Here is a 25,527-nt window from a genome sequence, read left to right on the forward strand (position 1 = left end):
TGACTGTTTTCTGATGAAACAGATTCATGTAATCTGTGTAGTGAAGCTACCCTTTAGTGTGACCGTGGCTCTTTCAAATTTGATTTGAACTCAGCTTGACAGAGAGGTATCAGTATCAAATAAAATTGCCACAACTGTTACAAATACGGGATTTTGATGAGAGGAAGGAGCCGAAGCCACCCAGAGCCTTTGCTGAGACTAATAGGAACGTACAGAAGTGTCCCAGACAGCGAGAAAGGCTTCCTACTGAGTTTTGAGTCAATCCCAGAAACAAGATGCAGGGAAAACTGGGCTTTTCTAGTTCTGGTGTTCAAAGAACAACTTTTTTTTTTAAGCATAAGAACAGATATTGTGAAATGTTACTCTGAAGTGAATATAATGCAGTCTTGATATTCTTTTTAAGAAGGTTGAACTTGGATGTGCCAGTTTAGCAAAGTAAGCTTTCAAAATGGGCATGATGCTTTTTTGTTTTCATCTGAGCACTTCAAAACCCATCAAAATAGCTGTTACCTTCTCTCCTGGAAACTGTCAGGAACCTATAAATAAACATACAATAATACAGGAGCAGGGAAAAAATGTTATGCCAGAAGTTAATGTTGTTATTAATTCTGTTGTTTCTTTTCTTTTTCTTTTTAGTGAGTCCTATTCAGTGCATGTCTCTGAGGATTACCCAGGTACAGTGCAACATTCTTGTCCATGACGCATGTATGCATGTTAGCGCAATTTGCTATATTCAGATGAGAATACCTGAAAGGGTGTTGGTGTCTTCCAGGTGCATCCTTGTGCTAATCATTTTCCATTAGTTAGATTATTTCCACAGTCATTTCTCCTTTTCAGGTGACATTTATCAGCTGGGTCAGGGTAAGAAAACCTGGTTCACAAGTTTACAGAGACCAGAGTTTGTGATGCTTCCTGTGTCAGGAGCCAACAGCGATAGGAGTGAGAAAGCATCCAACTCCTCTTTGGCATGGTAGATAAAGCTTGATCTTTCAAGGGGCCGAACAGCCTGGCACAGGGCCAGCAAAGCACTTCTGCGTTAGACCTCAATGAGACTACTCATGTTCTTCAAGTTAAGCCTGCAGACTGTGCATTGATGCTACTCAGGGACAGTTGGAGCCAAGGGTTTGTGTATGGGTATGTCTTTGGTAATGTAAGCTTGCAAAGTTGTTCCCAGCTGCTCAGTCCTGCCTCTTTCATACTTTGAGCTGGGTTGGCAAAACCATTTGTGTAACCGTGCAGCCAATCTAGGTAACAGGAATTATTCATGTGTAAGACAACCAGGCAAGAGCAAAAGCTAGTTTTCAGCTAGCTTATTGCCCTGATTTCCTTCACAAGGAGACTGCACAGGTAGTTCAGGTGGCACAGAGCTTAGCAGAAGCAGGAGAGGGAAGTGGGGATGAGGGCAGACAGGCACTGTGCAAGTAAAAGTACATGGTAGTGCTCTTGGATTGCACCACATTGAGTATTTTGCACCTGGGAGTATTTAATAGTGTAAGTACCATGAATGATATGAAACTCTCTGGCCTTTTTTGATCTTTATCCATAACATCTCTGTAATATTTCTAAAAGAAAAATACTTCTACTTGTTTCTTTTAGAATCTCTAAAGAAGTGAGGCTTTGATCTTCTTCACTGATAAGCAGTAGACTACATCTGTTCAAACACCAGAGTATTAGAAACAGATATAGAGAGAAGTCAGCATCAGCAGTGATGCTAAATACAATGGATTATGTGAAAGAATGCTGACAACCTTTATGAGAGATATTTTACCAGTAAACTGGAGGGAAAACTGTTATTAACAATAATCTATTCAGCATCTGGACTTGATGATCTTAAAGGTCCTTTCCAACCAAAACGATCCTATGATTCTATGATTCCATGATTCTATTCAACATGTAGTAAGGGGAGAAACAGATTCATAAAATGCACAGTAATACCAGTGATAAATTGATTTGGTGATTACAAAATTGACCTGACAATGAATGGAGGGACAAGTAGTTGAAAAAAATCTGCATCGTGTGTTATTAACAGTTTGTTTTATTAAAAGTCAGTAATGGATTTATTCATTTCAGGGATTAAGCTACTATGGAGGCACAAACTTGGATCTCTGGGAACCCCTAACTAAATGTCAAGCTGAAACACTGAATCAGCAGTTACCCCCATAGCACATGAGATCTCTCATCACCTAGCAAAATTCTGTCTGACAGACCTCAAACTTCCCTTGCAGATGCTGTTTGCAGCATCCCCTGATGGCCTACAAGCCTGAGTGGCTTTGGTGGCTCTAAAACCTAATAAATATGCTCTGCCATCACCCCCTGTATTTTAAAGCCAGATAGAATTTGAACATTTTACACTGTAGCTAACTTGGTGAGAGAGGCATAAACCAGCTGCACATGTTTGCTGATCAAGGCTTTGGAAGAGTTGATTTCATTCATATCTCAAGCTTTTGCAGGGTCTATGTTTGCTTTGTGATGAAGAGGGGTTTAGTGTGTTAGGACTGATAATGACTCTTTGCCATTTTACAGCTTTAATCCTAAAAATACTTGTTTTGACTTGGTGAGCTAGATTCTTTGTCTCTACTCTTTCCTAAATCTCTAACTCGACATTACTGCTGGCCGTAGCTCTCTTCTCTGGCCTGTATTTTAAGGGATGCTTCAGGGACATCTCAGGGTGCAATGGTGCCAAATCTGGGAAGCTCTGTGCTGATGTCCTCCTCAACTGGAAGATGATCTTCAAGTATTGCTGCTAGTTGATAGAGTTCAGAGCAACACGTGCCCATCAAATTAAATTTCTCACAGGATAAATCTTTACAGATCAAGGTTTAAGTCCATTAGTGCGTAGCTATACCAAAGTTGTATCCTCTGGAGATTAAGAGTGTGTAACACACAGTAGATTGAATTTGGAAATCTGAGAGAAGGCTGTCAGAGTTGATCATCAGATAAAATGCTAATGCATGCAACAAATATATGAAAATAGAAGAGATTAAGTTGCTAAACAAATGATGTTCATTTAGCCAAAAGTGATACCACCACAAGTAAATTTTACATACTATAAGATGAGGCCTTCTACAGGCAGCTGAGAGCAGTCTCACAATTACAGGGCCTGGTTGTCGTGGGGGATTTCAACTACCCTGATATTTGCTGGGAGGCCTACTCAGCCAGCCATCCTCAGTCCAGGAGGTTCCTCCAGTGCATTGATGATAACTTTCTGATGCAAATGGTGGATGAGCCAACTAGGAGAGGAGCGCTGCTGGATCTTATCCTTACTAACAAGGAGGGTCTGGTTGAAGAGGTGAAGGTTGAGGGCAGCCTTGGTTGTAGCGACCATGAGATGGTAGAGTTCAGGATCTCATGTGGCAGGAACAGAATAGCTAGCAGAATCACAACCCTGGACTTCAGGAGGGCCAACTTTGGCCTTTTCAAGCAATTGCTAGGGGAAATCCCATGGGACAGGGTACTAGAAGGTAAGGGAGCCCAAGATAGTTGGTTAGCATTCAAGGACTGCTTCTTCCGAGCTCAAGATCAGAGCATCCCAACAAGTAGGAAGTCAAGGAAGGGTTCCAGGAGACCTGCATGGTTAAACAGGGAACTGCTGGGCAAACTCAAGTGGAAGAAGAGGGTGTACAGATCATGGAAGGAGGGGCTGGCCACTTGGGAGGAATATAAGTCTGTTGTCAGAGGATGTAGGGAGGCAACTAGGAAAGCTAAGGCCTCCTTGGAATTAAACCTTGCAAGAGAGGTCAAGGACAAGAGAAAGGGCTTCTTCAAATACATTGCAGGTAAAGCCAACACTAGAGGCAATGTAGGCCCACTGATGAATGAGGTGGGGGCCCTGGAGACAGAGGATAAAAAGAAGGCGGAGTTACTGAATGCCTTCTTTGCCTCTGTCTATACTGCTGGAGGCTGTCCTGAGGAGCCCCGGACCCCTGCGGCCCCAGAAGAAGTCAGGATAGAGGAGGAATCTGTCTTGGTAGATGAGGGCTGGGTCAGGGACCAATTAAGCAATCTGGACGTCCATAAATCCATGGGCCCTGATGGGATGCACCCGCGGATGCTGAGGGAGCTGGCGGAAGTCATTGCTAGGCCACTCTCCATCATCTTTGCTAAGTCGTGGGCAACGGGAGAGGTGCCTGAGGACTGGAGGAAAGCGAATGTCACTCCAGTCTTCAAAAAGGGCAAGAAGGAGGACGCGGGTAACTATAGACCGGTCAGCCTCACCTCCATCCCCGGAAAGGTGATGGAGCAACTTGTCCTTGGTGCTGTCTCTAGGCACATCAAGGATAGGGGGATCACTAGGGGCACTCAACATGGCTTCACCAAGGGGAAGTCATGCTTAACCAACTTGATAGCCTTTTATGAGGATGTAACCCGGTGGATAGATGATGGTAAAGCTGTGGATGTGGTGTATCTCGATTTCAGTAAAGCGTTTGACACGGTCTCCCACAGCATCCTCGCAGCTAAACTGAGGAAGTGTGGTCTGGATGATCGGGTAGTGAGGTGGATTGTGAACTGACTGAAGGAAAGAAGCCAGAGAGTGGTGGTCAATGGGACAGAGTCCAGTTGGAGGCCTGTGTCTAGCGGAGTCCCTCGAGGGTCGGTACTGGGACCAGTACTATTCAATATATTCATTAATGACTTGTATGAGGGAATAGAGTGCACTGTCAGCAAGTTTGCTGATGACACAAAACTGGAAGGAGTGGCTGACACACCGGAAGGCTGCGCAGCCATTCAGAGAGACCTGGACAGGCTGGAGAGTTGGGCGGGGAGAAATTTAATGAAATATAACAAGGGCAAGTGTAGAGTCCTGCATCTGGGCAAGAACAACCCCAGGTATGAGTACAAGTTGGGGGCAGAGCTGTTGGAGACCAGCATAGGGGAAAGGGACCTGGGGGTCCTAGTGGACAACAGGATGACCATGAGCCAGCAGTGTGCCCTTGTGGCCAAGAAGGCCAATGGCATCCTGGGGTGGATTAGAAGGGGTGTGGTTAGCAGGTCAAGAGAGGTTCTCCTCCCCCTCTACTCTGCCCTGGTGAGGCCGCATCTGGAATATTGTGTCCAGTTCTGGGCCCCTCAGTTCAAGAAGGACAGGGAACTGCTAGAGAGAGTCCAGCGCAGAGCCACGAAGATGATTAAGGGAGTGGAACATCTCCCTCATGAGGAGAGGCTGAGGGAGCTGGGTCTCTTTAGCTTAGAGAAGAGGAGACTGAGGGGTGACCTCATTAATGTTTATAAATATGTAAAGGGCAAGTGTCATGAGGATGGAGCCAGGCTCTTCTCAGTGACATCCCTTGACCGGACAAGGGGCAATGGGTGCAAGCTGGAACACAGGAGGTTCCACATAAATCTGAGGAAAAACTTCTTTACGGTGAGGGTGACCGACCACTGGAACAGGCTGCCCAGAGAGGTTGTGGAGTCTCCTTCTCTGGAGACATTCAAAACCCGCCTGGACGCGTTCCTGTGTGATATGGTCTAGGCAATCCTGCTCCGACAGGGGGATTGGACTAGATGATCTTTCGAGGTCCCTTCCAATCCCTAACATTCTGTGATTCTGTGATTCTGTGATTCTGTGAAGAGCTTTGGGTACTGCATATACTCCAGCTTCCTGCATTGCTGTTACATACGCAGCGTCACTTCTTTGGCACTGATAACTGTGTGTAGCTATTGCTGAATTGCTTCATAAAGCATCAAAAGATTATAAACAGCTGAGCTTTAAGTCATACCTGTGGGAACTGTAATATGACATGACAACTTTCAATAATGGAAGGTGTTTGAAAGTTTCGTAATTATTAGTGAAAGATAAAAATATGCTCACAAAGGCACACTGAAGAACTTGATAGGAATAGTGTTGAGACAGTGATGTCTCAAAGTTATATATACATCGCTGAAATTGTGAAAATGTCACTGAAAATTTTAGAGGCAGGTAACAGTTCCAGCAAGATATCTCTGTAACTGTTTTCTCATAACGTTGACACAACTAGGGAAAAATAATGCTCCTAAGGAGCAGTTATAGAATATAACATCAATGGGTAGACTAAAGTCCCGTTAATATGAGTGGATCATTACTCCTGTGAGAACCATTACAGCAGCAAGCATTTTGCTAATGAATATATGTTCGGAGTGATACGTGTGGGCTGCCATAAACTCATAGAACTGCTGTAGTCTTTTTTCCCAGTGATTTGTGGGTTGCACACGTGTTAACAAAAACATCCTTTTCATAGACCTCGTCAAATTTCAGCAGAGAGAACCAGTTTGGCAGCGAGTGGTTTGCTGCATCCCTCCACTAGGTCCGAGCACTAGGTCCTCCACTGAAGAGGAGCGGTGTTCCTGGCTATAGTGTGTTAGAAACTGGATGTTGAAGAAAGCAAACCAAAACCAGTATCTTAACTTGAAGTTTCATTAGTCTGATGGAAGGAAAGAAAACAACCCTAATGGCTGCCAAATAGAAAAGGAAAACAAAAACTTGGCAGTGAAAATTGTATTATCCAACTGCCAAGAAACAGTGACAATGGGCATAAAAATATAATTAAAATATATAAAACCTGTAGTTGAGTTTTTTCCATATATGTGTATCTTGGTCATTGTCTATTCTGGACAGCACATACTGTTATTTTTCCTACTTTTTCATACAGCAATAAATTCTAGCACATGGATTTCCTTTCTCCCATCTATATATATGGTGTTAGGTATATTTAGAGCCAAATGGTGGCCTCTCTTATTTCAGCTCATGAGACTCTGTAGCAGTAAGTGATAATCCCAAACCTGGGAAGGGAATGAGCCTGTGTTGTGCCCAGAGCCATCCAGCATGGTGAGGCTGACACTGAAATGATGAGAGCAAGGTGGAGCATGCAAATAGAAGCAAGGCAGGGGTTTGTGGAGAGGGTGAGATGCAGCTGTCCTGGAGGCGTAGTTCACAGCCTGTCCTGCCAATAGACAAAAGTGGGAGAAGAACTGAATGCTGGCAGGTGGCTGGAGGAACCCCATTTTATCTGCAAGATGCTGTGGCTCTAAAACATATCCCTGTGCCAAGTGCGTAGCTGAGCAGACACAGACGGAGCTGATGGAGCAGGTTGCTGTGCCCACTGGAGTGCAGACCTCAGGGCAAAGTGGTGTCAGCCTCCTGCAGCAATTGCCTGCACGCAATGTGTGCGTGTGTTGCGCTGAGCGCAGATCATTCCGGTTACCTTGTGGAACAGCACAGGAGTGAAAGTAGGCAAGGGTGTGGGATAGTGTCAGCCTCGGTGGAGGTGTGTGAGTTGGCAGAAAGGCTGTTTCACAGGCGATGGGCTGGGAAAGCCCCACACACCTGTCCCGGTGAGGCAGGGCCGCTGCTGGTTTGCAAAGGCAGCGCAGCACATCTGTGCAAGAAAGGGGCGGCAGCACCGGGGCTTCGTCTTCTTAGAGGCTGCTAGGAACCTCTGTAATACAAAGGATAATGTTACTGAATTTACTGCTTAATTAAGATTAACTTCTTTAACGTTTCACTGGGAGCACTGTGGTCAAAGGCTTTGAGATTGCAACAGTATGCTCAAAATTACATGTGATTTCACGCACTTTGCTGATGTGGGACCAGAGCGTTCGGAATTATGATAGATCAAGCCCTTGTTTCATTTCTTTTATTTGTCTTTTTATCTGTGATCATCTTAATTGTCAGTCTTTCTGCTCTAGAGCATAAGTTTCAATTCAGCCCAGATCAGTAGAAAACAAAATATTATTACTTTCATAGGCAGTTCAGCAATTGATGCAAAATTAGCTTCTGCAGTTACTACATAAAAACTTGCTGCTCCTTGTTTATTGTTACTAAATGTTTGATTGGAAAGCAAAAAAAGAAACCAAACCACAAAAACGACGCACAAACCCCTCAGCCTAATTGATACATTTTGTGAGAAAATTTGAGATAGTCTTTTATATTCATATCCATACCTAACATTCTTGTTAAGTGGGAGGAATTTTTTTTTTTCTCCTGAATCAGACACAGGAAAGGTTATCCACTGATTAGAAGATACTTCAAACAACCTTTATGTGACTAGGCAAAATGAGGCACAGGTATTTTGCATAATGTGCTGTTAACACACAGCTCTGAATGCAGCCTTCACTCTGCACAGCAGATCTAGCTTGAGTTTTAGCATCAGGCATAGCAAAAAGTGTGGAACAAGTCTTCCTTTTGGAAAAGGTTGGCTCAAACCCCCATAAGCCTTGTGGGATGGTTCAGAGCAGTGCTTGGTGTGATTCAGGAAGACCATAACATCGGACATCAGGGGTTTGCTTGTATAAAATTTGGGTCCAAATCTTCCATCCTTTTGGTATTTTTCTTTTCATTAACAATCTCAAGAGAAAAAAAACACACTAGGAAGATGATAGTGCTGGGCTTCCCTAACCATCTGGGGAGTGGTTCCTTGTGGTACAAGGGTGGGACGAGCAACATGGGCAGGGGCTGGCAGAGCACAACTGGACTTCACCATGCGAGGTGTTTTTCTTTTGTAGATAACACTTATGTTTCCAGTTCTGATAACGATGAAGATGTGTTTGTTACAACAGAGCCAATTCCTGTAATTTTCCACCATATCGCTACAGGTAATCTTATGTCCTGAGTGTTTTATCAAGTTCATATTTTGTGAGGAAAGACAAGATGTTGCCTGCACTTAAAGGGAGATATGTTAATGTGTGCAGCTATACAGTTTGCTATTTTCTCACAGTCTTGCTGTAGTAAATTGTCCTACGTTTCAGAAGAGAAGAAATTAAAATATTTCTTTTGGGGATCACCACAGTTGTGTAGGCAGAATATATTTTATTCTTTTAATGTCTTTCAGTCTGTGCTAAAGCAATTCTCCTCGAATACAGTTAGAGGTGTTTCATACTTCCCAGTTATCAGTTTTCATGCTTACTTGCTTAAAACTTCACTAAATCTTCATCATTGGGGATGAAACAGTCTATAACTACCATTGCCTCTGGTGAATTATTTCAGGAAATTTCAAACAAACTGGTTCAGCTGTTTCAATAAATTAGACTATAGGAAAAAAATATATTTTTCCCAGTGATTTTGGGAACCTGTTCATTTTAAATTATTTCCATACTTCAAAAAGTATTTGATACATGAAAGGGTATGCTTTTCAGACATCTAGGCACATTTATACAATATATAATCAAGATTTGTGCATACTCCATAGAGACTTTTAGATTTTAGCAGTCAAATTCCCTGGTGATTTCAGGCTGCAGGAGAAACTGCATAGAGCAGTCTTAATTCTGGCAGTTCGTCAGACAGGAACACTTGACTTTGCAGTCTTTTTGTTATTATTACAATGCTTTAGGGGTTTTTTTTTGCATAACACAGAATTACTTTGAATTCCACTAGAAAACCAATATGATCTTCAGTCTCTGATCTCATTTACACTGATGTAAATCAAGAATAATTTTACTGAAGTTGGTGCAGTGGCGCCCAAACAAAAACTGGCCATTATAGTCAGAAGTTTAAGATAAATTTTGCTTGCAAATACTTCTGTAATTTAAAAAGAAATAAAGCCTGTCGTTTAAAAGAGGATTAAAAACCTATGCTTTGTATAGAAGATGATCTGATTTAATTCTGCTGAGGGATTTCGATTTTTCATTCTTTCATAAAGTATACAAAATTAATGACACTAAACTGTACATCCCAGACTGGGAAAAACAAATCTCCTAGATGGACCAGCTGAGTTTAATTTCACAGTTAAAAATATGAGTCTTTTGAGATGTAGGGGCTTCTTAGTTTTAGACTGTGTATTATAAACTCTTTGATGGTTTTCATATCTGTAACTTTTTGTTCCTTATTTGGTCTACTACTGCAACTAAGTATTTCAAGTCTGCATATGCAAAATTATTTCACATTTTTCATAGATGTTCCCTATTTTCCCTTTTCTTTTAAGAATTAAGAAAAAACAGTGATGTCAACTATTCCTTATCCATAAAATCAAAATTACAGAGGGAGAATGGAGAGGTATGTACTTCTTGTATGCGTATTTTAACAGATTTTTTTTTAAGAAACAACAGAAAATAATGAAACATGAATGTTTACCATAGATTTCCTATCAAATGTGTGGTTACGCAAGCTGTACACATTTACACGTTTTAGAAGATGATTGTAGTTCTCTGGATTTCACCAGTGAATCAGTTAGTTGGGATAGGGATGCTCCCACCCTAGGAAATACGTTTTTGACATTTATGTCACTTTTTGTGGTATAGACCCTGCCTGCCCTAAAAATACAGCTCTCCTGGAGAAGTAGATCATGGTGCCATTACCTTTTACCCTACTCTTGCACATAGGACCACATCCCATTTATGAGCTCACTGTTTCTTCGTGTGGCCTACAGCAGCCCTGCCAGAGGCTCTGTTGGCTAGACGGTTAGAGGTTTAGTTAGAATAGGATGGGTTTGTCATTATGCTAATGTCAGAGTTTCAGTTCTCTTTGGTTTGTGTTGAATTTTTGCTCACTTGAGTTCTGCTCTAACATAGACTTCCCCTGGAGCTAAGATTATTATAAAACAAAGAAGACTAAAGTCACTTTGTTTCTTTTCGGTGAGGTAGAACCAGAAATTATTTTTATACCTTCTCATAGAAAATTGCCGTGAGATTAGCTGAAACACAGTTTTTCCTGTATGTATACATACAGTGAATAGAGCAGGAATTCAGAGGCAGAGGGAGGGAAATGGGATTACAATGTCTGACCATATAAATTGGTGATAAGGGTATATTTGCCATTTATGAATATACGGGATTTAGGCATAACTTGTATTCTTTGATTCATACATCTGATTTCTATTCCATTATGACAGTTCTGTGCAGGACATAAATACAAAATAAGCAGTAAGTACATTATGTTCAGGTTGAAGTGAAGAATTATGATTTTAACAGGTGTTCTTTAGGGGATCCTTGTCAGCATAGGGCCTAGAAGTAACACGTGGGTTGTGGGAAACGAATTAGTATCTTCAAGCAGTTACATAATTACAAGTAAAGGTTCCATTGGTGGTAAGCAGAATATAACACTTCAGCTCATGCTGAGTTGCATTCTGTACCAGGATCAGTTCTATTTACTTGAGTGCAATTATTCACAGAGCAGCCTATTTAGAGCAGGTTTTACTTGGGTAAGCATATTACTTTCTAATCCTTAATTGTCCAATTCTCAGAACGGAGATAGTCAGAAAATTAAGTTTGAACTTTTCTGGCAACAGGCTGGTACTTCTGTTAAAAATAATGATTAAGCAGCAAAGTGTCAGTTTTTCACAGAAAGGGAAAATTCTGCTTTGTTTAGCAAAAGCACAGAGTAAAGTATCCCTGCATAGTCTACTGAATTCCCAGTTCCTTAAAATACCACACTGTGTTTGTAGCCAGACAAGGTATTATTTCTCCAACATATATTCAGCGTGTTTTTATGTACTCAGTTAGTAGATGCTTGTTTTGGTTGATATTTCACTATTCTTAAAACAGGCCCTTAGTACTCTTCTGGAAAAATGATACTAAAAGATCTCTTAATAAAGGGTGCTATGACCTTATTTGTAAAAACATAATTCCTGTAGTTATGATTAGAACTGTAAATGGAAGATAATCATATCGCTTGTATCATTGTTAACTTTTCTTTTCCATTAAGGAGTCATGGCACAACAGCACACTTGAAGAAGACTCTGAAGGAGATAACGATTCTGAGGAATTTTATTATGGAGGACAGGTAATGGACGAAATTTTTACACAAGTTTCAAGAAATCCATATATGAAAGCTTTTGTTGTTTATTCTGTTGTAGATTTATGATAATAATTAATTTCTTATGTTTATTCAACATCTAATAGAATGCCACGTGTAAATATACATGGCATTTTATAGCAGAAATACTGAATATGTTATACGTATAATTATATCAAATTTAAACTAAGATTAGTTGGTTTATATTTGCAAAGCTGTGAGAATAGAAAAAGCAAGTACTCTTCAGAACATTTGAAAACAGAAGCCAGTTGCTTACTTCCAGGAAATAGATAATCACTCTTTAAAGCTTATCCCATTATTGATACAAATGGGAAGTCAGGCTGGATCCAAGTCTGTTTCCTCCTGGAGGATTGCCATTTTGTAAAGTCAAGAGCACTGCAATTTAATGGTAAAAATGGCTATTACAAAACAATTTTGATCTAGGCAATACTCCATTCTTTTTCTGAGCTCTACAGTTAAATTCACCTTGAAAAATGCTACATATTTTTAGATGGATGTACTGCTCTGTGTCTTTCCTTCTTGTTCCCTCAGCAGAATTAGTTATTATTACATTCTCTTATGTATTGGGAAATAAAATCTCTTCATCTCTTTTCCTTTTGCGATGTCAATATAGCGCTTCACATTGCTAGTCTCTTTATTCAGATTTTTCTTATCTTTTTAGTCTAACTGTTGCCCCAATGGAATCATTCCTCACTTATGTTATTAGAACTGTTTATTTCGATGAACATTTTAACGAATTACGGTTGCTGTTTATGAAAGTTCTCACTGCCTCAGCCTTGAGGCTGAAGCCATCCGTGCCCTGGCTGCACAGAGCTGAGGCTGCAGGGGAGTGCCAGCAGCGGCAGCCAGTTGGATTGGTGCAGAGAGCGTGGGATGCTGATGAGCAGGACATTGCTGAGCCTCTTATCTTGAAGAGCCAACAGCGTGGTAGGGTTTGAACACAAAATACATGTTGAGGTGCTTTACTCTAAAGCACCCCTAAAAAGCAATTAAAAGTGATATCAAAACTGGAACTGAAAGAATGTATTTTCAGTGTCAGAAATAACTGACATGGGGTATTGACTCATGTTCACTTTAGAAATGACTGCAGGAATTGCCTCTCTTCAGCCCCACGGAGCCGTGGGAAGAACTGTGTACACACACTTCAGTGCAAAGAGTGGTGCCTTATTTTAATCTGCCTGAGAGGAAAAATCTTCTGATTTTGCCCTGTAGTGACGAGTTGTGTGTACTGGCTCCATTTTTCAACTCTACAGAAAGGGCAGTAACCTCAAGGTGAAGGAAAAGGCAGCAAACAAATGGGAGTGCTTATTTCTTGAAGAAGCGCGAATAGGTTTGGTAAAGGATGCCTGCCAGTGCCCAAATGAATGAATAAATATTAACGCTGCCTATGAGTTATGAACACAGAGAGCAGTACATCATTTTGCAAGGTGTAAAAGAGTTGTTGTGTAATAGGCAATACTGGTTAGAATTTAGTTGCCTTATATTTGAAGTGGAAACTGCATTATATTGCATTGTCATTTTTTAAGGTGATACATTTAAGAGAAGGAATTATAACTGGCAAAAAAAAATACAATTAGATCAGCAATAAAAATAAAATATCGGATGATTGTGAATGTTTTGAGTATAGAATATTCAAAAAGCAAAATAAGGAGAACAAACAAAAAAAAAGCATCATAGAAAGTATATTTAACAAGAGAGAAAAAAAGTAATTTTTGAATTTAAAATGTCGTGGTCAAAAAGACAAAATTCTAAAGAAGACCTATAGAATTAAGGAAAATATTGAGGACTCAGAAAATAAATGGGAAATCAGGTAATGAGCAAAGTCCCTTGAGAGATAAAAAGAACAGTCCTTTTTCAAGTAAAGTAAGAGTTATTAAGTGAGCAGCAGGTGAATTGGGAAGACAAAATAGTTGACTATATATGTGGGGAACAAGCAAGTTAAGCTACTTAATTTGAGACAAGTGTGCACTGTGCCCACAGAGAAAGGGGACAACAATATTGACTTTAGCAACTAGAGGAAATAGATGCCTGTGTAACTGTGTGCAATACAGTTGGGAAAGGTGGAGGTCAGGGATAATTCTTCACATTTCTAAGTGGATACACCTGGAAAGACAAGAGAGCAGCTGATAATGAAACAAGGCCCGTGGAAGATGGGAAATGGCATTTGATGGGCAGTGAAAACAAGATATGACCTTTTGGTCATAAATTAAATGTTTGTATCTGCTTCCCAGGCACCTGCTTGTAATCCTCCCTAAGGATTTATATGGATAAATACTTTAAAGTAGCTAAGTGATTCAATAGCCTAAGTCCTATTGATTTTCAATTGGATTTAGGTTTGTAAATCACTTAATCTCCTTTAAAAATGCAACCTTTTGTCATTATGTGGGACAAAATAATCTGAACCAGGTCTCAGATTAAAAACTGAGACTTTCTAAACACAGACCCTTCAGACACGGCAAAGTTATCAGACTTTTTGGCTTTTATATTCTCTTTCTCTGAGAGTCTTTGTTAATTCTTGCTTTGAATCTCTTCTACATTTGCAAATGAAGAGATTGAAACAGCAATATTACTGCCTTTGGTGCTCGCTCTCCCTCTTGCATGTGCTTCAGTCATAGGACATACTTGCAAATGCAGATACACAAAACTCTGGCAGTCTCATCTGCATACGTCAGCATGTCTGTGGCATAAATTCAGGGGTGGAAAATACCATACTGTGGTCTTGTAATTTACCAGAACACTGCTTTGTTTCCTTTTGGATTTTACTATTATTGATAAACAAGACTAATTTGAAAAATGTTGTTTAGGACCACCAAAGGTGGCAGGTGCACCACAGCTATGATTTGTGAAATGATTGCTGTGCTCTCTTTGGTGCAGGACAGCAATTATTTACGCATCTTTAAAGAACTCATCTTTGGGTAATGAGCATGTAAAAAGGATTGGTTTTCTCCTACCTACAGTGAAAAAAACTATAATAAAGGTTTTCTTTCCATGCTCTTCTACTTTTAACATTGTTCTGACATGCCTGCCCTAACAAGGCAGGGGTACTTGGCTTATACTCTTCTGGTCATGAATGTCTGAACTACTCAACATAATGCTTTCTCCAATCTATTTTCTGATGGTAATAGGTTATGAACTCAAAAGGGGTGCTCATTAAATTAGCTGCTTTATAAACAGTGTCCCACTAGGCACTGACCATTTCCCAGGCAAATTTATTTCAGCTTCCAAGAGGATAGAAGCTACAGCCCCTTGAACAGAGGGTCTCCTACAGATTTGGATGTACAAATGGAAGAAACAGTAGAGCAGTTAGATACAGTTCTGCAATAGCAAGAATTCGCTGCAGGAATTCCTGTATAAGGATACATATGTCTAAAGAGATAAATTACACTCTTGTGCTTTGCTCTCTGAATTTGTCAAAGGTACAAGCCAAATCCTACTCTCATTTCTGAATCTGTCCAAATCTAGGGAGTCCATCGACTTTTGTGGGATTGCTGTCATTCTAATTGTTTTAAAGAAGTAGAATTAGGTTCACACAATCAGGAGCATATTGCTTGACGAGAAGGTAGTAGTAGACTCTGAATACATTTTTACAAGCCTAAAGAGGTATTTTGGTTCTTATAGAAGATGGGAGGATATTAATTATTTTGACTTCATACAGTCCAACCAAACCAGCTCACAAGTTTTGCTTTATAATGTAAGCAGTAACATAACTGTTCCCATTTTTCATGTAGAGATTGAAAAAAGTGGGGGATGATGTTTAAATACATGTTTCTTTACACCTTCTCTGGTAAAATACTTAAAAGGGGAAGGTGTTCTTCAATTTTTTTTTTTTTTGCATCTGATATCATTACGCTGGTGGATGGAATACAGCCAATGGGTAGACTGAAAATGTAATTTAGGTGTTGAGACACTTGGTATATAGAATAGTTTCATGCTTGTCTTGTTGAGCCCAAGCCATTCTGTCTCTAATATATATGAGAGTGTGACAATAAGCAAGAGGAAGCAAACCTTTGTCCTGTAGTGGTTGGACTAGGATGATATGACTGGGGTGATCTGGTTCTTCACCTACTTACCAGTTTTAAAACGCACAAGTGTCCCAGAACAAACCCCAGGACTAGACAGGACAGAGGGATGAGTCCACCTAGACCACCTCAGGGTTTTCAAGAGCCTGGGTCAGGTGACACTAATGAAATAAATAAGAACTCCTACTGTCACCGAAATCTACAGGAATAAAACTCCTTCACGCTGGGTTTAGCATTAACAAGCAGGCATTACTTTATTTGGACAAGGGACATGGGGGAATCACTCCACCTAACATGTCCACCGAGGCACAAAAGCACACTCATTATATACATTACAGAAGAATGAATATTCATACAATTCCCAAGAAAAGCCCACCTATTCCAAGAAACCTTATGCATATGCTGATACATTAGGTAATGTCTTTGAGCATGCGTACTAAATTGGGGAAGGGGTCTGTGGTGGTCTGTAGTGGTTGTAACCCCCCCATAGCTGTGCTGTCTGCTGTGTGACCCTGCTTCCGCACAAACGTGGTTGGTGCCTTTCTGTTGATGCATGCAGGTGGCTCCAAGGAGAAGATCCTGTTCTGGTTCCTCCAGGGTTTATCTCTTCTCCTGGCATCAGAGTTGTGAATCAAGTCATTTAAGACACTACAAAGGTGTTGTTCGCAGCCTTGTTTATCTTTGGCCCTTCTTTGTAATTAGCGAGGAATTTAACAGAGACCTTGGGTTCTCTAGGAATGAGCACAAGCAAGAATCGGTGATAGCTATAAATTCAAGCATTATCAGACCTAGAAGCAGACACTGTCTGCAAAACATGCACTTAACTTCAGAAAGTGCAGTTATTTTAGCTGAAAGGAAAATTACTGAAAGGAAAGTTGGTTCTGTTCAAAGGTTACACAGAGTAGGCCTTTTAGGGCCTACTCTGAGGCCTACTCTTGCTAGACCGTCTGGTATCACTAGGATTATTTTTTTTTCCCGGCAGGTTAGCTATGATGGAGAACTTCACAAGCACCCGCAGCTGGAGGCTGATTTGACAGCAGTGAGAGAGATCTATGGACCTAATGCAGTATCTCTCAGGTATGTCATTGACTTTTCTGTATTGTGGAATCTTTAACGTTTCGGAGATTGGGTTCCATGTGGACCTTCCCTCACTGCCAAAGCACAAGTCTCTTCTGGTGATTTCCACATATTGTGTGGCAAAAGGAAGGAGCACTGCTGGCTAGCAATAATGCTGGTTTTGTTTTTCTCTTTTTGTGGTTGAGTACTGATACTGGCTGTGCTGAGAACAAGCCCTGGAAGCCTGTTCTAAAACATCATCTTTTGCAGTTCAGTCAGTATTTGATCAGGCTGTTGTATTTTGTTGAAAATTACTATTCAGCATTACTCTAAACCCTTGTTAAGCTCCTTTTCTGTCATATTCTGTCTTTTGTCCTGGAGGTGAACAAAAGGAATGATAAGAAATTTAGTAAATGTTTTCCCTAGGGAAAGTTTGAAGGAATTGGATTTGTCTAGCCTGGAAAAAAGAGAAGGAGAAGACATAGTAACAGTTCTTCTTCTTCAGAAAAGCTGTTTGTAGATGGGAGGAGAGAGACAATAAGAAACTAGCTGTTAGCAGCAAACAAGAATTTGATTAGATTTTAGGAAAGCTTTTTAGTTGTGGGAATCTGAAGTATCCTACACAGGGAAATGGTGAAACCTCAGTTAGAGGTGGATTGCAAAATGTAATTACACAAAAATTCTGTTGGGCATATATGAGCATGCTTGATTCTGCCATAGAGCATAGATGTATGGTATTTTTAATACACTTCAGGTCTTTTATAACTTCATTTTCCATCTATGCAATCTTAATAATTTCATAAAAATAACAGGTAGGCAAGATGTAACAGACCTGTCAGATGTATTACAAAGAAAATATCAAAGTTGTCACACAAACCAAGTAATAAAATACAGAGCAAATAATAACCTTAAGCATACATATATTGCAAGTTACAATTCCCATTAACCTCCAAACAATAAGCTCTGTTATTTTTGTCTGAGAAGAGAGCGTGTCTACAACTGGGGTGTACTATACCTTTTCAAATTAAGTGGAAATTTCATTACGTTTGAGGACCTGAGGAATCGAAATCCGAATAGTTGTATATGGGTTTAGGAAATGAATGAGATAAATGTTTAGTTGCCAAACTGATAACTATGAAAGTGAGAATACCTTGATAGTAGGCTCCCTCAAGCTCCCAAAATTGAAACAGAATAATGTAACCTTTCAAAAACTTTAATGCATCTAATTTATTTAATCAACTGTTTCACTGGAAGCATTATGATCCCCTTGAGCTCACTGTAGTGGAAATTGGCATCTGTGGCTGCTTTTGGCATGTGGAAAACTTTAATGCTTCCTCCACTCTTGCAATTGAAAATAGTAATAAATTCTTGGAAATGACAAACACGGCATTAAGCATTCAGTTGCATCCCTCTCCTGCAGCTCCACTTCTCTGTGGAGAGAGAAGTCTGTCTTAACAGTGACACTCACTAAGATGCATATTTCTTAGACAGTTGACCCTCTTTTAGTAGTCTCTTGCTGTAACAGTCAACTGTACATATAAAAGTGAAATTCCTATACCTACATGATTTCACCACTACGCTGTGAAGTCTGGCCACCAAAGCCATGAGAAGGACCTCTGGACCAACTGATCCAAACTCTTCAGTATCTATTTACATTGCTTATTCATTGATGGACAGAGGACCTCTGGGAGCTTCAAAATCAAGATGTGTTCATGGAGCCATTGTAGACAGCAGATCATAAGCTGCAGGTGCTGGAAGAAAACATGATTTCTTCCCCTCCCTTTCAGCTTGGAGAAGTAAAACTAGAGTCAGCATCATGTGTCTAAAATCTGTTTTCTAGGGTGATAATGGAGTGAGGGCAAAGGGACTTCAGTGAGTATAGAAATTTCACAGTTATAACGCATATTTATCTTATCCTTTCTTCCACTAATATTTCTGTGTTTTGTTAGTTCAGCTATGTTTCTGTTTAATTTATAAAATTATGCTTCTTCACAGCCTTTTGAATGTCAGTCATGTGAGTAACACCAGCCTGCATTCATAAATATTACTTAAGAGTTCATAACACTCTGTTCTTTGGATCTTCCAGAAAATTAGCAAAAAAATATGAGACCACAGTTGTGTAGGATGGTGGCTAAGCCATTCAGTAGGTGGAGAATTTCGCCGTTTCAAAGCCAGGTCTTCAGTAGGAGGTCAGCAAGTGCCCGTACATGTAGCTCTGGATGAGTGGACTGTGGAGCCACTGTCAGGGTGTCTGGGAAGCCTCCAGGTAACACAGCCTTGACCAGCTGCGTACCTGCCCTGTGTGTGCCATGTGTGGATGCATCTGATCTAGAGAGAGACTTTGGGTTTGCCCTTACCAGAGAGAACCATTGGGATGCTGAGGTTTGGTGGAAGGGGTTCCCTCCACCAAACTTCAGAAGAGGTCAAGGCGTTTCCAGTATAAGCTAAGTCCTGCCATGGGCTGAGAGGCCACTTTGGTAGGAGATAGTTATATTCACAAAAATATTTTTGTATTTCAAAATTACCTTATCAATTTATTTATGCACAACTACTACTGTGCACTGTCTTAGTCTAGTTTAATAGAAAAGCGTGAAAGTCACTGTGAGAACAAGCATATAAATTCATTGTAAAGAAAAAAACCTCCTGACTAGAAGCTGATCTATAAAAACTTCAGAGTGATTGCACTTTTACAGTATTGTCCACATAAGTAATTTAAATGAAAAGGAAAGCAATTTTTTATGTAGGTATATGAATATTTTCTAGTCCTGTTTTTGAGGGAGGGCAGTCAGAATGAGTCAGAAAATAAGAGGCAGAAAAGTCACGCTTTAAATGTAAGGTTTCAGATGGCAATGAAACACCTATGAGCGTAAGTTAAAGCTGAACCTTGGGGATTCCAGTAATACTACACATAATAGATAAAACAAGCTAAGTATTGCCTTGAGCACATTACAGGGCAGTCTTTATGTTTTGAGAAACAAATGCTTGAACGTATGAAGCAATCCCACAGGTATAATATGCCACCCTCTAGGCTATCTTGTATTTGTCTTCAGTGATTTATCTCAAGCCTCTCCTTAGGTTACTGGCTGTTAACCTGAAATACTTTTGAAAATTAACTAGGGTTTTCTTTTGTCGTAAATAGGAGCAGCATGTGACCATTATTGTTTTCTTGATTTATTTGTGCAATACGTGAGAAAAAAATACATAACAGCAATGGAGAAAGAATTTGAGGGAATTAGTAGAAAAAAAGATTTAGCCTGTTTAAGCAAGATCCACTGAAAGAAAATTTCAGTGGAGGAAACGATCACCCACTGGGAATGTTGATCCAATCTATGTAAATGTGTATTTTATAACCATTCTGATTTTACAGACAAGATTATCCTGTATAAAATCTTCTGTGTTATAGGTACTCCTGGGCTGAGGAGTATCTTAAAGCGCTCTAATCTAATGTAATTCTTGCCTTTCAGGGAATATGGAGCCATTGATGATGTAGATATTGATCTGCGTATTGATGTTAGCTTTCTTGACGTAAGTAATCTAATCACAGAATAACATAATGAACATTAATACCCATTTAATTGTGCTACACATCAGACTCTCTGGACAACCACTGAGACTTTCCTTTTTCAGAGACTTGGATCTTCACAAGTGGCTGTCACATTATTGATTGCTACACACTGGAAAGGTTTCCTTTTCCTTTTATGATCACATTGTTGAAATGCTTTGTAGGCTTTTATTTACTGCATGTGTATTTCCTTTCAAACATACTTTGTGAATGGTAAAAGTTTTAAATGATATAAATGAAATACATTTATTTTTTTGCTATCCTAGACATTAGTTAGGTGAAAGCTCTTCATAGAGTCCTGGAGGGACGAAGACCTTGACTGGAGCTCTCCTGTGTGCTTCTCAACATCTGCAGCTGATTAGGGAGAGGCTTGAGTGGCAGAGACACAGGACAGTGGTGCTGTTGACTGGCAGCATAGCTTCTGTAACAGTTACGCTGTCATTAACTCCATAATTCCTCACCTCATCTGTGCAGTAACTTCCTGTCCTCTGGATAGAGGATAAAAATCAGTGCTTTTAAGGGCATCGTTAGCTTCTGCACAGATATGTCATTCTCACATCAGCACAGCATATAAGATAGTTGTTCTTGGGCTTTTCTAAAATTTAAGAAAATCTGACTGTACCTTGAATTATTTTGATCAGTCTTAAGGAGCAAGTTTCCTTTGCCCTGTGTTATGGTATGAGTTTCCTTTTCATCTTTGTTTGCTCCTTTGCTTCTCAGCTTTGAAGCAGTATCTCTTCATACATGTCAGTGTGTCTGCCAGCTGTGTAGATGTAGTGTTGTATATAAACCTGTGCGAAGTTTATATGAGCATAGTCAACAACTGGAAGCAGTCTAACACTGCTCTTAGGGGCATCAGCAGGCAATGGTTTGTCCTAGGTCTCAAGTTTAAAGTTGAAGTAGATATTCCACAACTGGGTAAATGGATGGATGGAGTTACCAACCCTAAGGTAAACTGATAAAATGCAGCGGTTCCTCGTGATGGCTAATGATGTCTGTTGTTTTCTTTTTATTTTGAACTAGGAAGAGATTGCTGTGGCTTGGGATGTAATTCGCACAGAGCCTATAATAGTGCGATTGCACTGTTCACTTACACAGTACTTAAATGGTCCAGGTTAGTCATCTGTGTATTCTTCATGTGCCTTGTATGGTGTCTCAGTCTGAGCCATGTGCTAGGTGGCAGATACTCATTCACTGCCAAATCTTTGACCCTGCATGTGCTTAGATCTACTGCTGAGAGCAGTCCTACTGGTTTGAGATTATGCTTACATAGATTTGCGTGGCTAGGCCCTCAATAATAACGTGGGCATCTAGTTCAAACTTTTATAGGTTGGTTTTTGAAACTTGTTTTCCTGATATCCTTTGAAATGCAGCTCTTTCCCTTAGGAAGCAGGGTTAATGAATAAAGATCTACAGTTTCTAATATGTGATTTCCTGATTTTGGAAATAAGGGATCATCTGCACAGATGAGATATCACTCATAAGGTATACATACACAGACCTGTGCAGCACATTAGTATGTCCTTTTTCACACACCTTTGAAGAATCAGGCCGTGATAGTTATTCTTTCAGCTTCTGATTTCTATACAACTGTGTGAACTCTGGGAATCTTTAGATTTGAATGACTTGTTAAGTGAGTAAATCTTCCTCATGAAAGTAATAATGGTCAAACTCCTGAAGAATCAACTGATTTTGAAGATTTGGAAACATTCCTATGCAAGAGTCAACTTCAGATATATTTTTACAGTGGGAAGTCAGAACTAAGTTGCAATTTGGATCATAACTTATTCTGCCTCTGGAAAATGAATAGATATTTCCAGTCATAATATGTTTAGCAAAATCTGTCCCAATGAGCTGTTTTTATAGAATATATTGCCTGCCGATGCTAACTATAAGCCATATTCTGTTCATTCAAATAAGCATTTCATTACATCAATCTTTTTTTTTTTTTGCTTGACTTTGTTCTTTTTGTCTGTATTTTATTGCTTCAATCTTTTTTGTAAATGCAAATCTTAAAATATGTATTTGCCATAGCAGGTAGCAGTGTTAGTATTCAGAATATTTCTGTCAAAATATAATTTAAAAAATAAAAAAGTGCAGCAAATAAGGGAAGGTGAAGCGTGAAGAGCAGCATGCAGTACAAAATGATCTAGTGAAATGAGAAGTAACAACAAGATATCTTCTGCACAGTTGACAAGGTTAAAACAGGAAGCTTAGTTCCCAGTCCTGGGAGCTGCCTGATTGTGGGAGATCCTGAGTACCAAAAAAGGACAGATCAGGGCCAGAGGCGAGTGCTTCGCTGATACTGGTTTTTGTGAGCTCAGCTGTTGTTGCAGATGTGTCTCTCTATTTACCAGAAAAGGACAATGAGATCCACCATATTTTGTGCTAACAAGACCCTTTCTCTATGAATTCCTCTTCCCCCTTACATATGTTGTTTTGAGTCTACTGGGCCATAACTTTATGCTACATCTTTATCACGTATAGTACCTTCTGTTGGTTGATTGATAAAACAAATGGAAATGCAGTATTCTCCAAAGCCCTGTGGGGGGGTATTCGTACCACCTTGTAGCTGTGTAATATCCTGATTTTAGATAGTCATTCTTCTAGTTCATATCTTGTCTCATTGTTGTACTTGTGGGCAGTTTCTCCCATCTGCCTCAGAAACCTTAGATGAGGATGAATCAGGCTTTGGAGGTACCAGGCTGTCTCCTCTGGCTGTAGAGCTTAGACAGTTGTATTCTAGATGTCAAATTTTAAGATTGCTTGTCTAGGTATGATGATTCTCATTGAAAATATTCCCCCACTATAATGTGTCCTAAATTGGGCAATCTAAAGACATTGCTACCCCTAATCAAATCATTCATCCCTTTTGAAGAAAATAATCAGTTTGTCTTTAAAATGTGAGATTATATTTGAATAATAACATTTGAGAAATAGTATCTACAGGGCTTTTTGAACTAAGTGAGATTGGATGACCAGGTTAGATATATTGTATTTTATTTTTAAATTTAATTTATTAAAGCAAAATTAAAGGATAAACTTTGACATTCTGAATAAAATCTGGCTTTCTGAGAGATCAGAATAGTATAGATTTTAAAATACTGATTTACTTTTTCTAATAAAACTTGAACCAACCCCAGATTTTTTGTTTTCATTCCTTTTTTATTTTTACTGTAGTCATTACCACCTTATGTAATACAAAGTATAAAGTCTGTTCATGCTTGTAATATGTGTTGGCTGTTGTCCTGCCTTGAGGACGTGAGGCTGTCTCAACAAGTGCTGGATTCCATCTGCCACTTCTATCTTGTAAATGTTGTTAAAGGATTTTAGTAATACCAGGAGATAATTTCCATCCTTCACCCTATACACTTTCAATTTTCTGACAGATGAATATGGGTATACCAATGTTAGGATGGGTTTTGAGGAAAATTCAGGATAATCCTTGGCCACTGGAATTCATATATCAGGTGCTTAGATGATGATTATGGATCTTGTATTAAAATGCCCTCAGAAAGAAAACCCAGATACTAATTAATTCAGTTTATTCCACTTTGGGTTTTCTTCATAGTCACAGGAACTGTAGTGTGTGAAGACTGCTTACTTGGAAAAAAGTTTGAGAGATTAGGCGAGATGAATTGTCCAGTCCAGATACATTTAATCTGATGCTCCTCTCTAGTATTTGCATTGTATAAAAACAAAGACAGAAATTAGTGGGAAGAGATACATTTGGGGGTATTAAATTTCTAAAATACTCATTTGTAAAAATACGGATTATATTGGTTGATATTGCAAAAAGGACCATTCATTTCTTAATAGGCTTAGATGACATGTCCACTTTTACCATTGCTTCAATGGCATTGTCTATAGTAAAGGTCCAGATAGAATGGGGTCCTTAAATATGGCTTATGTAGTCAGGAATTCTTGATTATTGCTGTAAGTTCATACATCAACAATATCTCCTTTTTCCATAGTGCCAACTGTGGATGTATTTCAAATCTCTACTAAGGAAAGATTTGGGCTGGGACATCAGCTGAAAAAGTAAGTCTAGAAAAGCGTAAAACCCTGTTTTTAGGAAAACTCTTTTTAGTTCCTGAACCATGTCAAGTAGTATAAAATTCACAGTTTATCAGGTTGGTTGGATCAAAGTGTTTTGAACTTGTTTTTCTTTAAATAAAAAATAACAGGATTTGCCTTTTTAAGTTCAGTTTTGACAGGTGTTGGGGAGAACCTGATTTGTGGTGCCTGCCAGGGTTTTCTGTCACTTTGCTGCCATTTAGGAAGTAAGCTACAAAAGTTCAAAAGGCTGTAGCTGGCAGTGTTCAATTTCATGTTTCTGCTTGGCTGGTGAAGCCTTTGGAGCAGGAATCTTTTGAGCATTGTTCATACCCTAAGGGGGCTGTGCTTTCGTGGTGGTCTGTAGGATGTACCACAGTAATTAGGCCATCCACGTTTTGAGGACAAGAGGGAAGAATTGTTGAAAAAATTAGCAGTTTCATGTGTTCATGCTACACTCCAATTTAATAAAATTTTGCTGAGTCATCTTTTCATATACGCTTGTGTGTGTGTAGTAAAATGACAAGCATATAGGCTTTAATATGTGACCATTACAGCATTTAGAATCCCTTAAGAAAAAAAAATCTTTTGGTGTTTGGTGTTTAAAGAAATTCAGTGCAGCGTTTTCATAATCTTACAAATGAAGCAATATTACTAAAATCTCTATGGTACATGACTTTGAAGAAAAAAAAAAATGAAAAGCTCCCCAGACGTGAACAGTTTCTTAAAATGTTTCAGTACTTACACTGTCTCTGATTTGTGCACAGGGTAATTACTAAAGGTTCCCATAAGACATTTTCAAGAACATAGCTGCATAATTCACAGTTGAGCAGAAATCAGAATACCCATGAACCCCATGGCCCCTCATGGCTGTGGCTACAGGATATTCATCTTTGAAGATTCACTAAATTTTCTATGAAGTCCATACCAACTTCCACTTTGACTTTATCACTCAGAGACCCTCCACTGCTAGATTAGAGTCACAGAGTAATTTGTCTTGGAAGGAGCTACTGGAGATCACCTAGTGCAACCTCCTGCTCCAAGTAACACTAAATTCAAAGTTAGATTAGTTCACTCAGAGTCTCAGACATCTGAGCTGTGAAATCCCCAGC

The 25,527-nt window shown here is 39.6% G+C and overlaps 1 protein-coding gene across 2 annotated transcripts in view; it reads left to right on the forward strand.

Annotated features, from left to right (window-relative positions):
- PARP8 (poly(ADP-ribose) polymerase family member 8) overlaps positions 1–25,527 on the forward strand; it is a 124,451-nt gene that overhangs the window by 56,730 nt on the left and 42,194 nt on the right. For both annotated transcript variants that reach the window (XM_068422650.1, XM_068422648.1), the window contains exons 3-10: positions 637–674; positions 8,479–8,568; positions 9,894–9,964; positions 11,612–11,689; positions 16,724–16,818; positions 20,262–20,322; positions 21,383–21,473; positions 24,334–24,400. In XM_068422650.1, the coding sequence (XP_068278751.1) occupies positions 637–674; positions 8,479–8,568; positions 9,894–9,964; positions 11,612–11,689; positions 16,724–16,818; positions 20,262–20,322; positions 21,383–21,473; positions 24,334–24,400 (591 nt within the window). The remainder of the gene's footprint in view (positions 1–636; positions 675–8,478; positions 8,569–9,893; positions 9,965–11,611; positions 11,690–16,723; positions 16,819–20,261; positions 20,323–21,382; positions 21,474–24,333; positions 24,401–25,527) is intronic.

This window comes from Nyctibius grandis, chromosome Z (assembly GCF_013368605.1).
Source record: "Nyctibius grandis isolate bNycGra1 chromosome Z, bNycGra1.pri, whole genome shotgun sequence".
Lineage (NCBI taxonomy): Eukaryota > Metazoa > Chordata > Aves > Nyctibiiformes > Nyctibiidae > Nyctibius > Nyctibius grandis.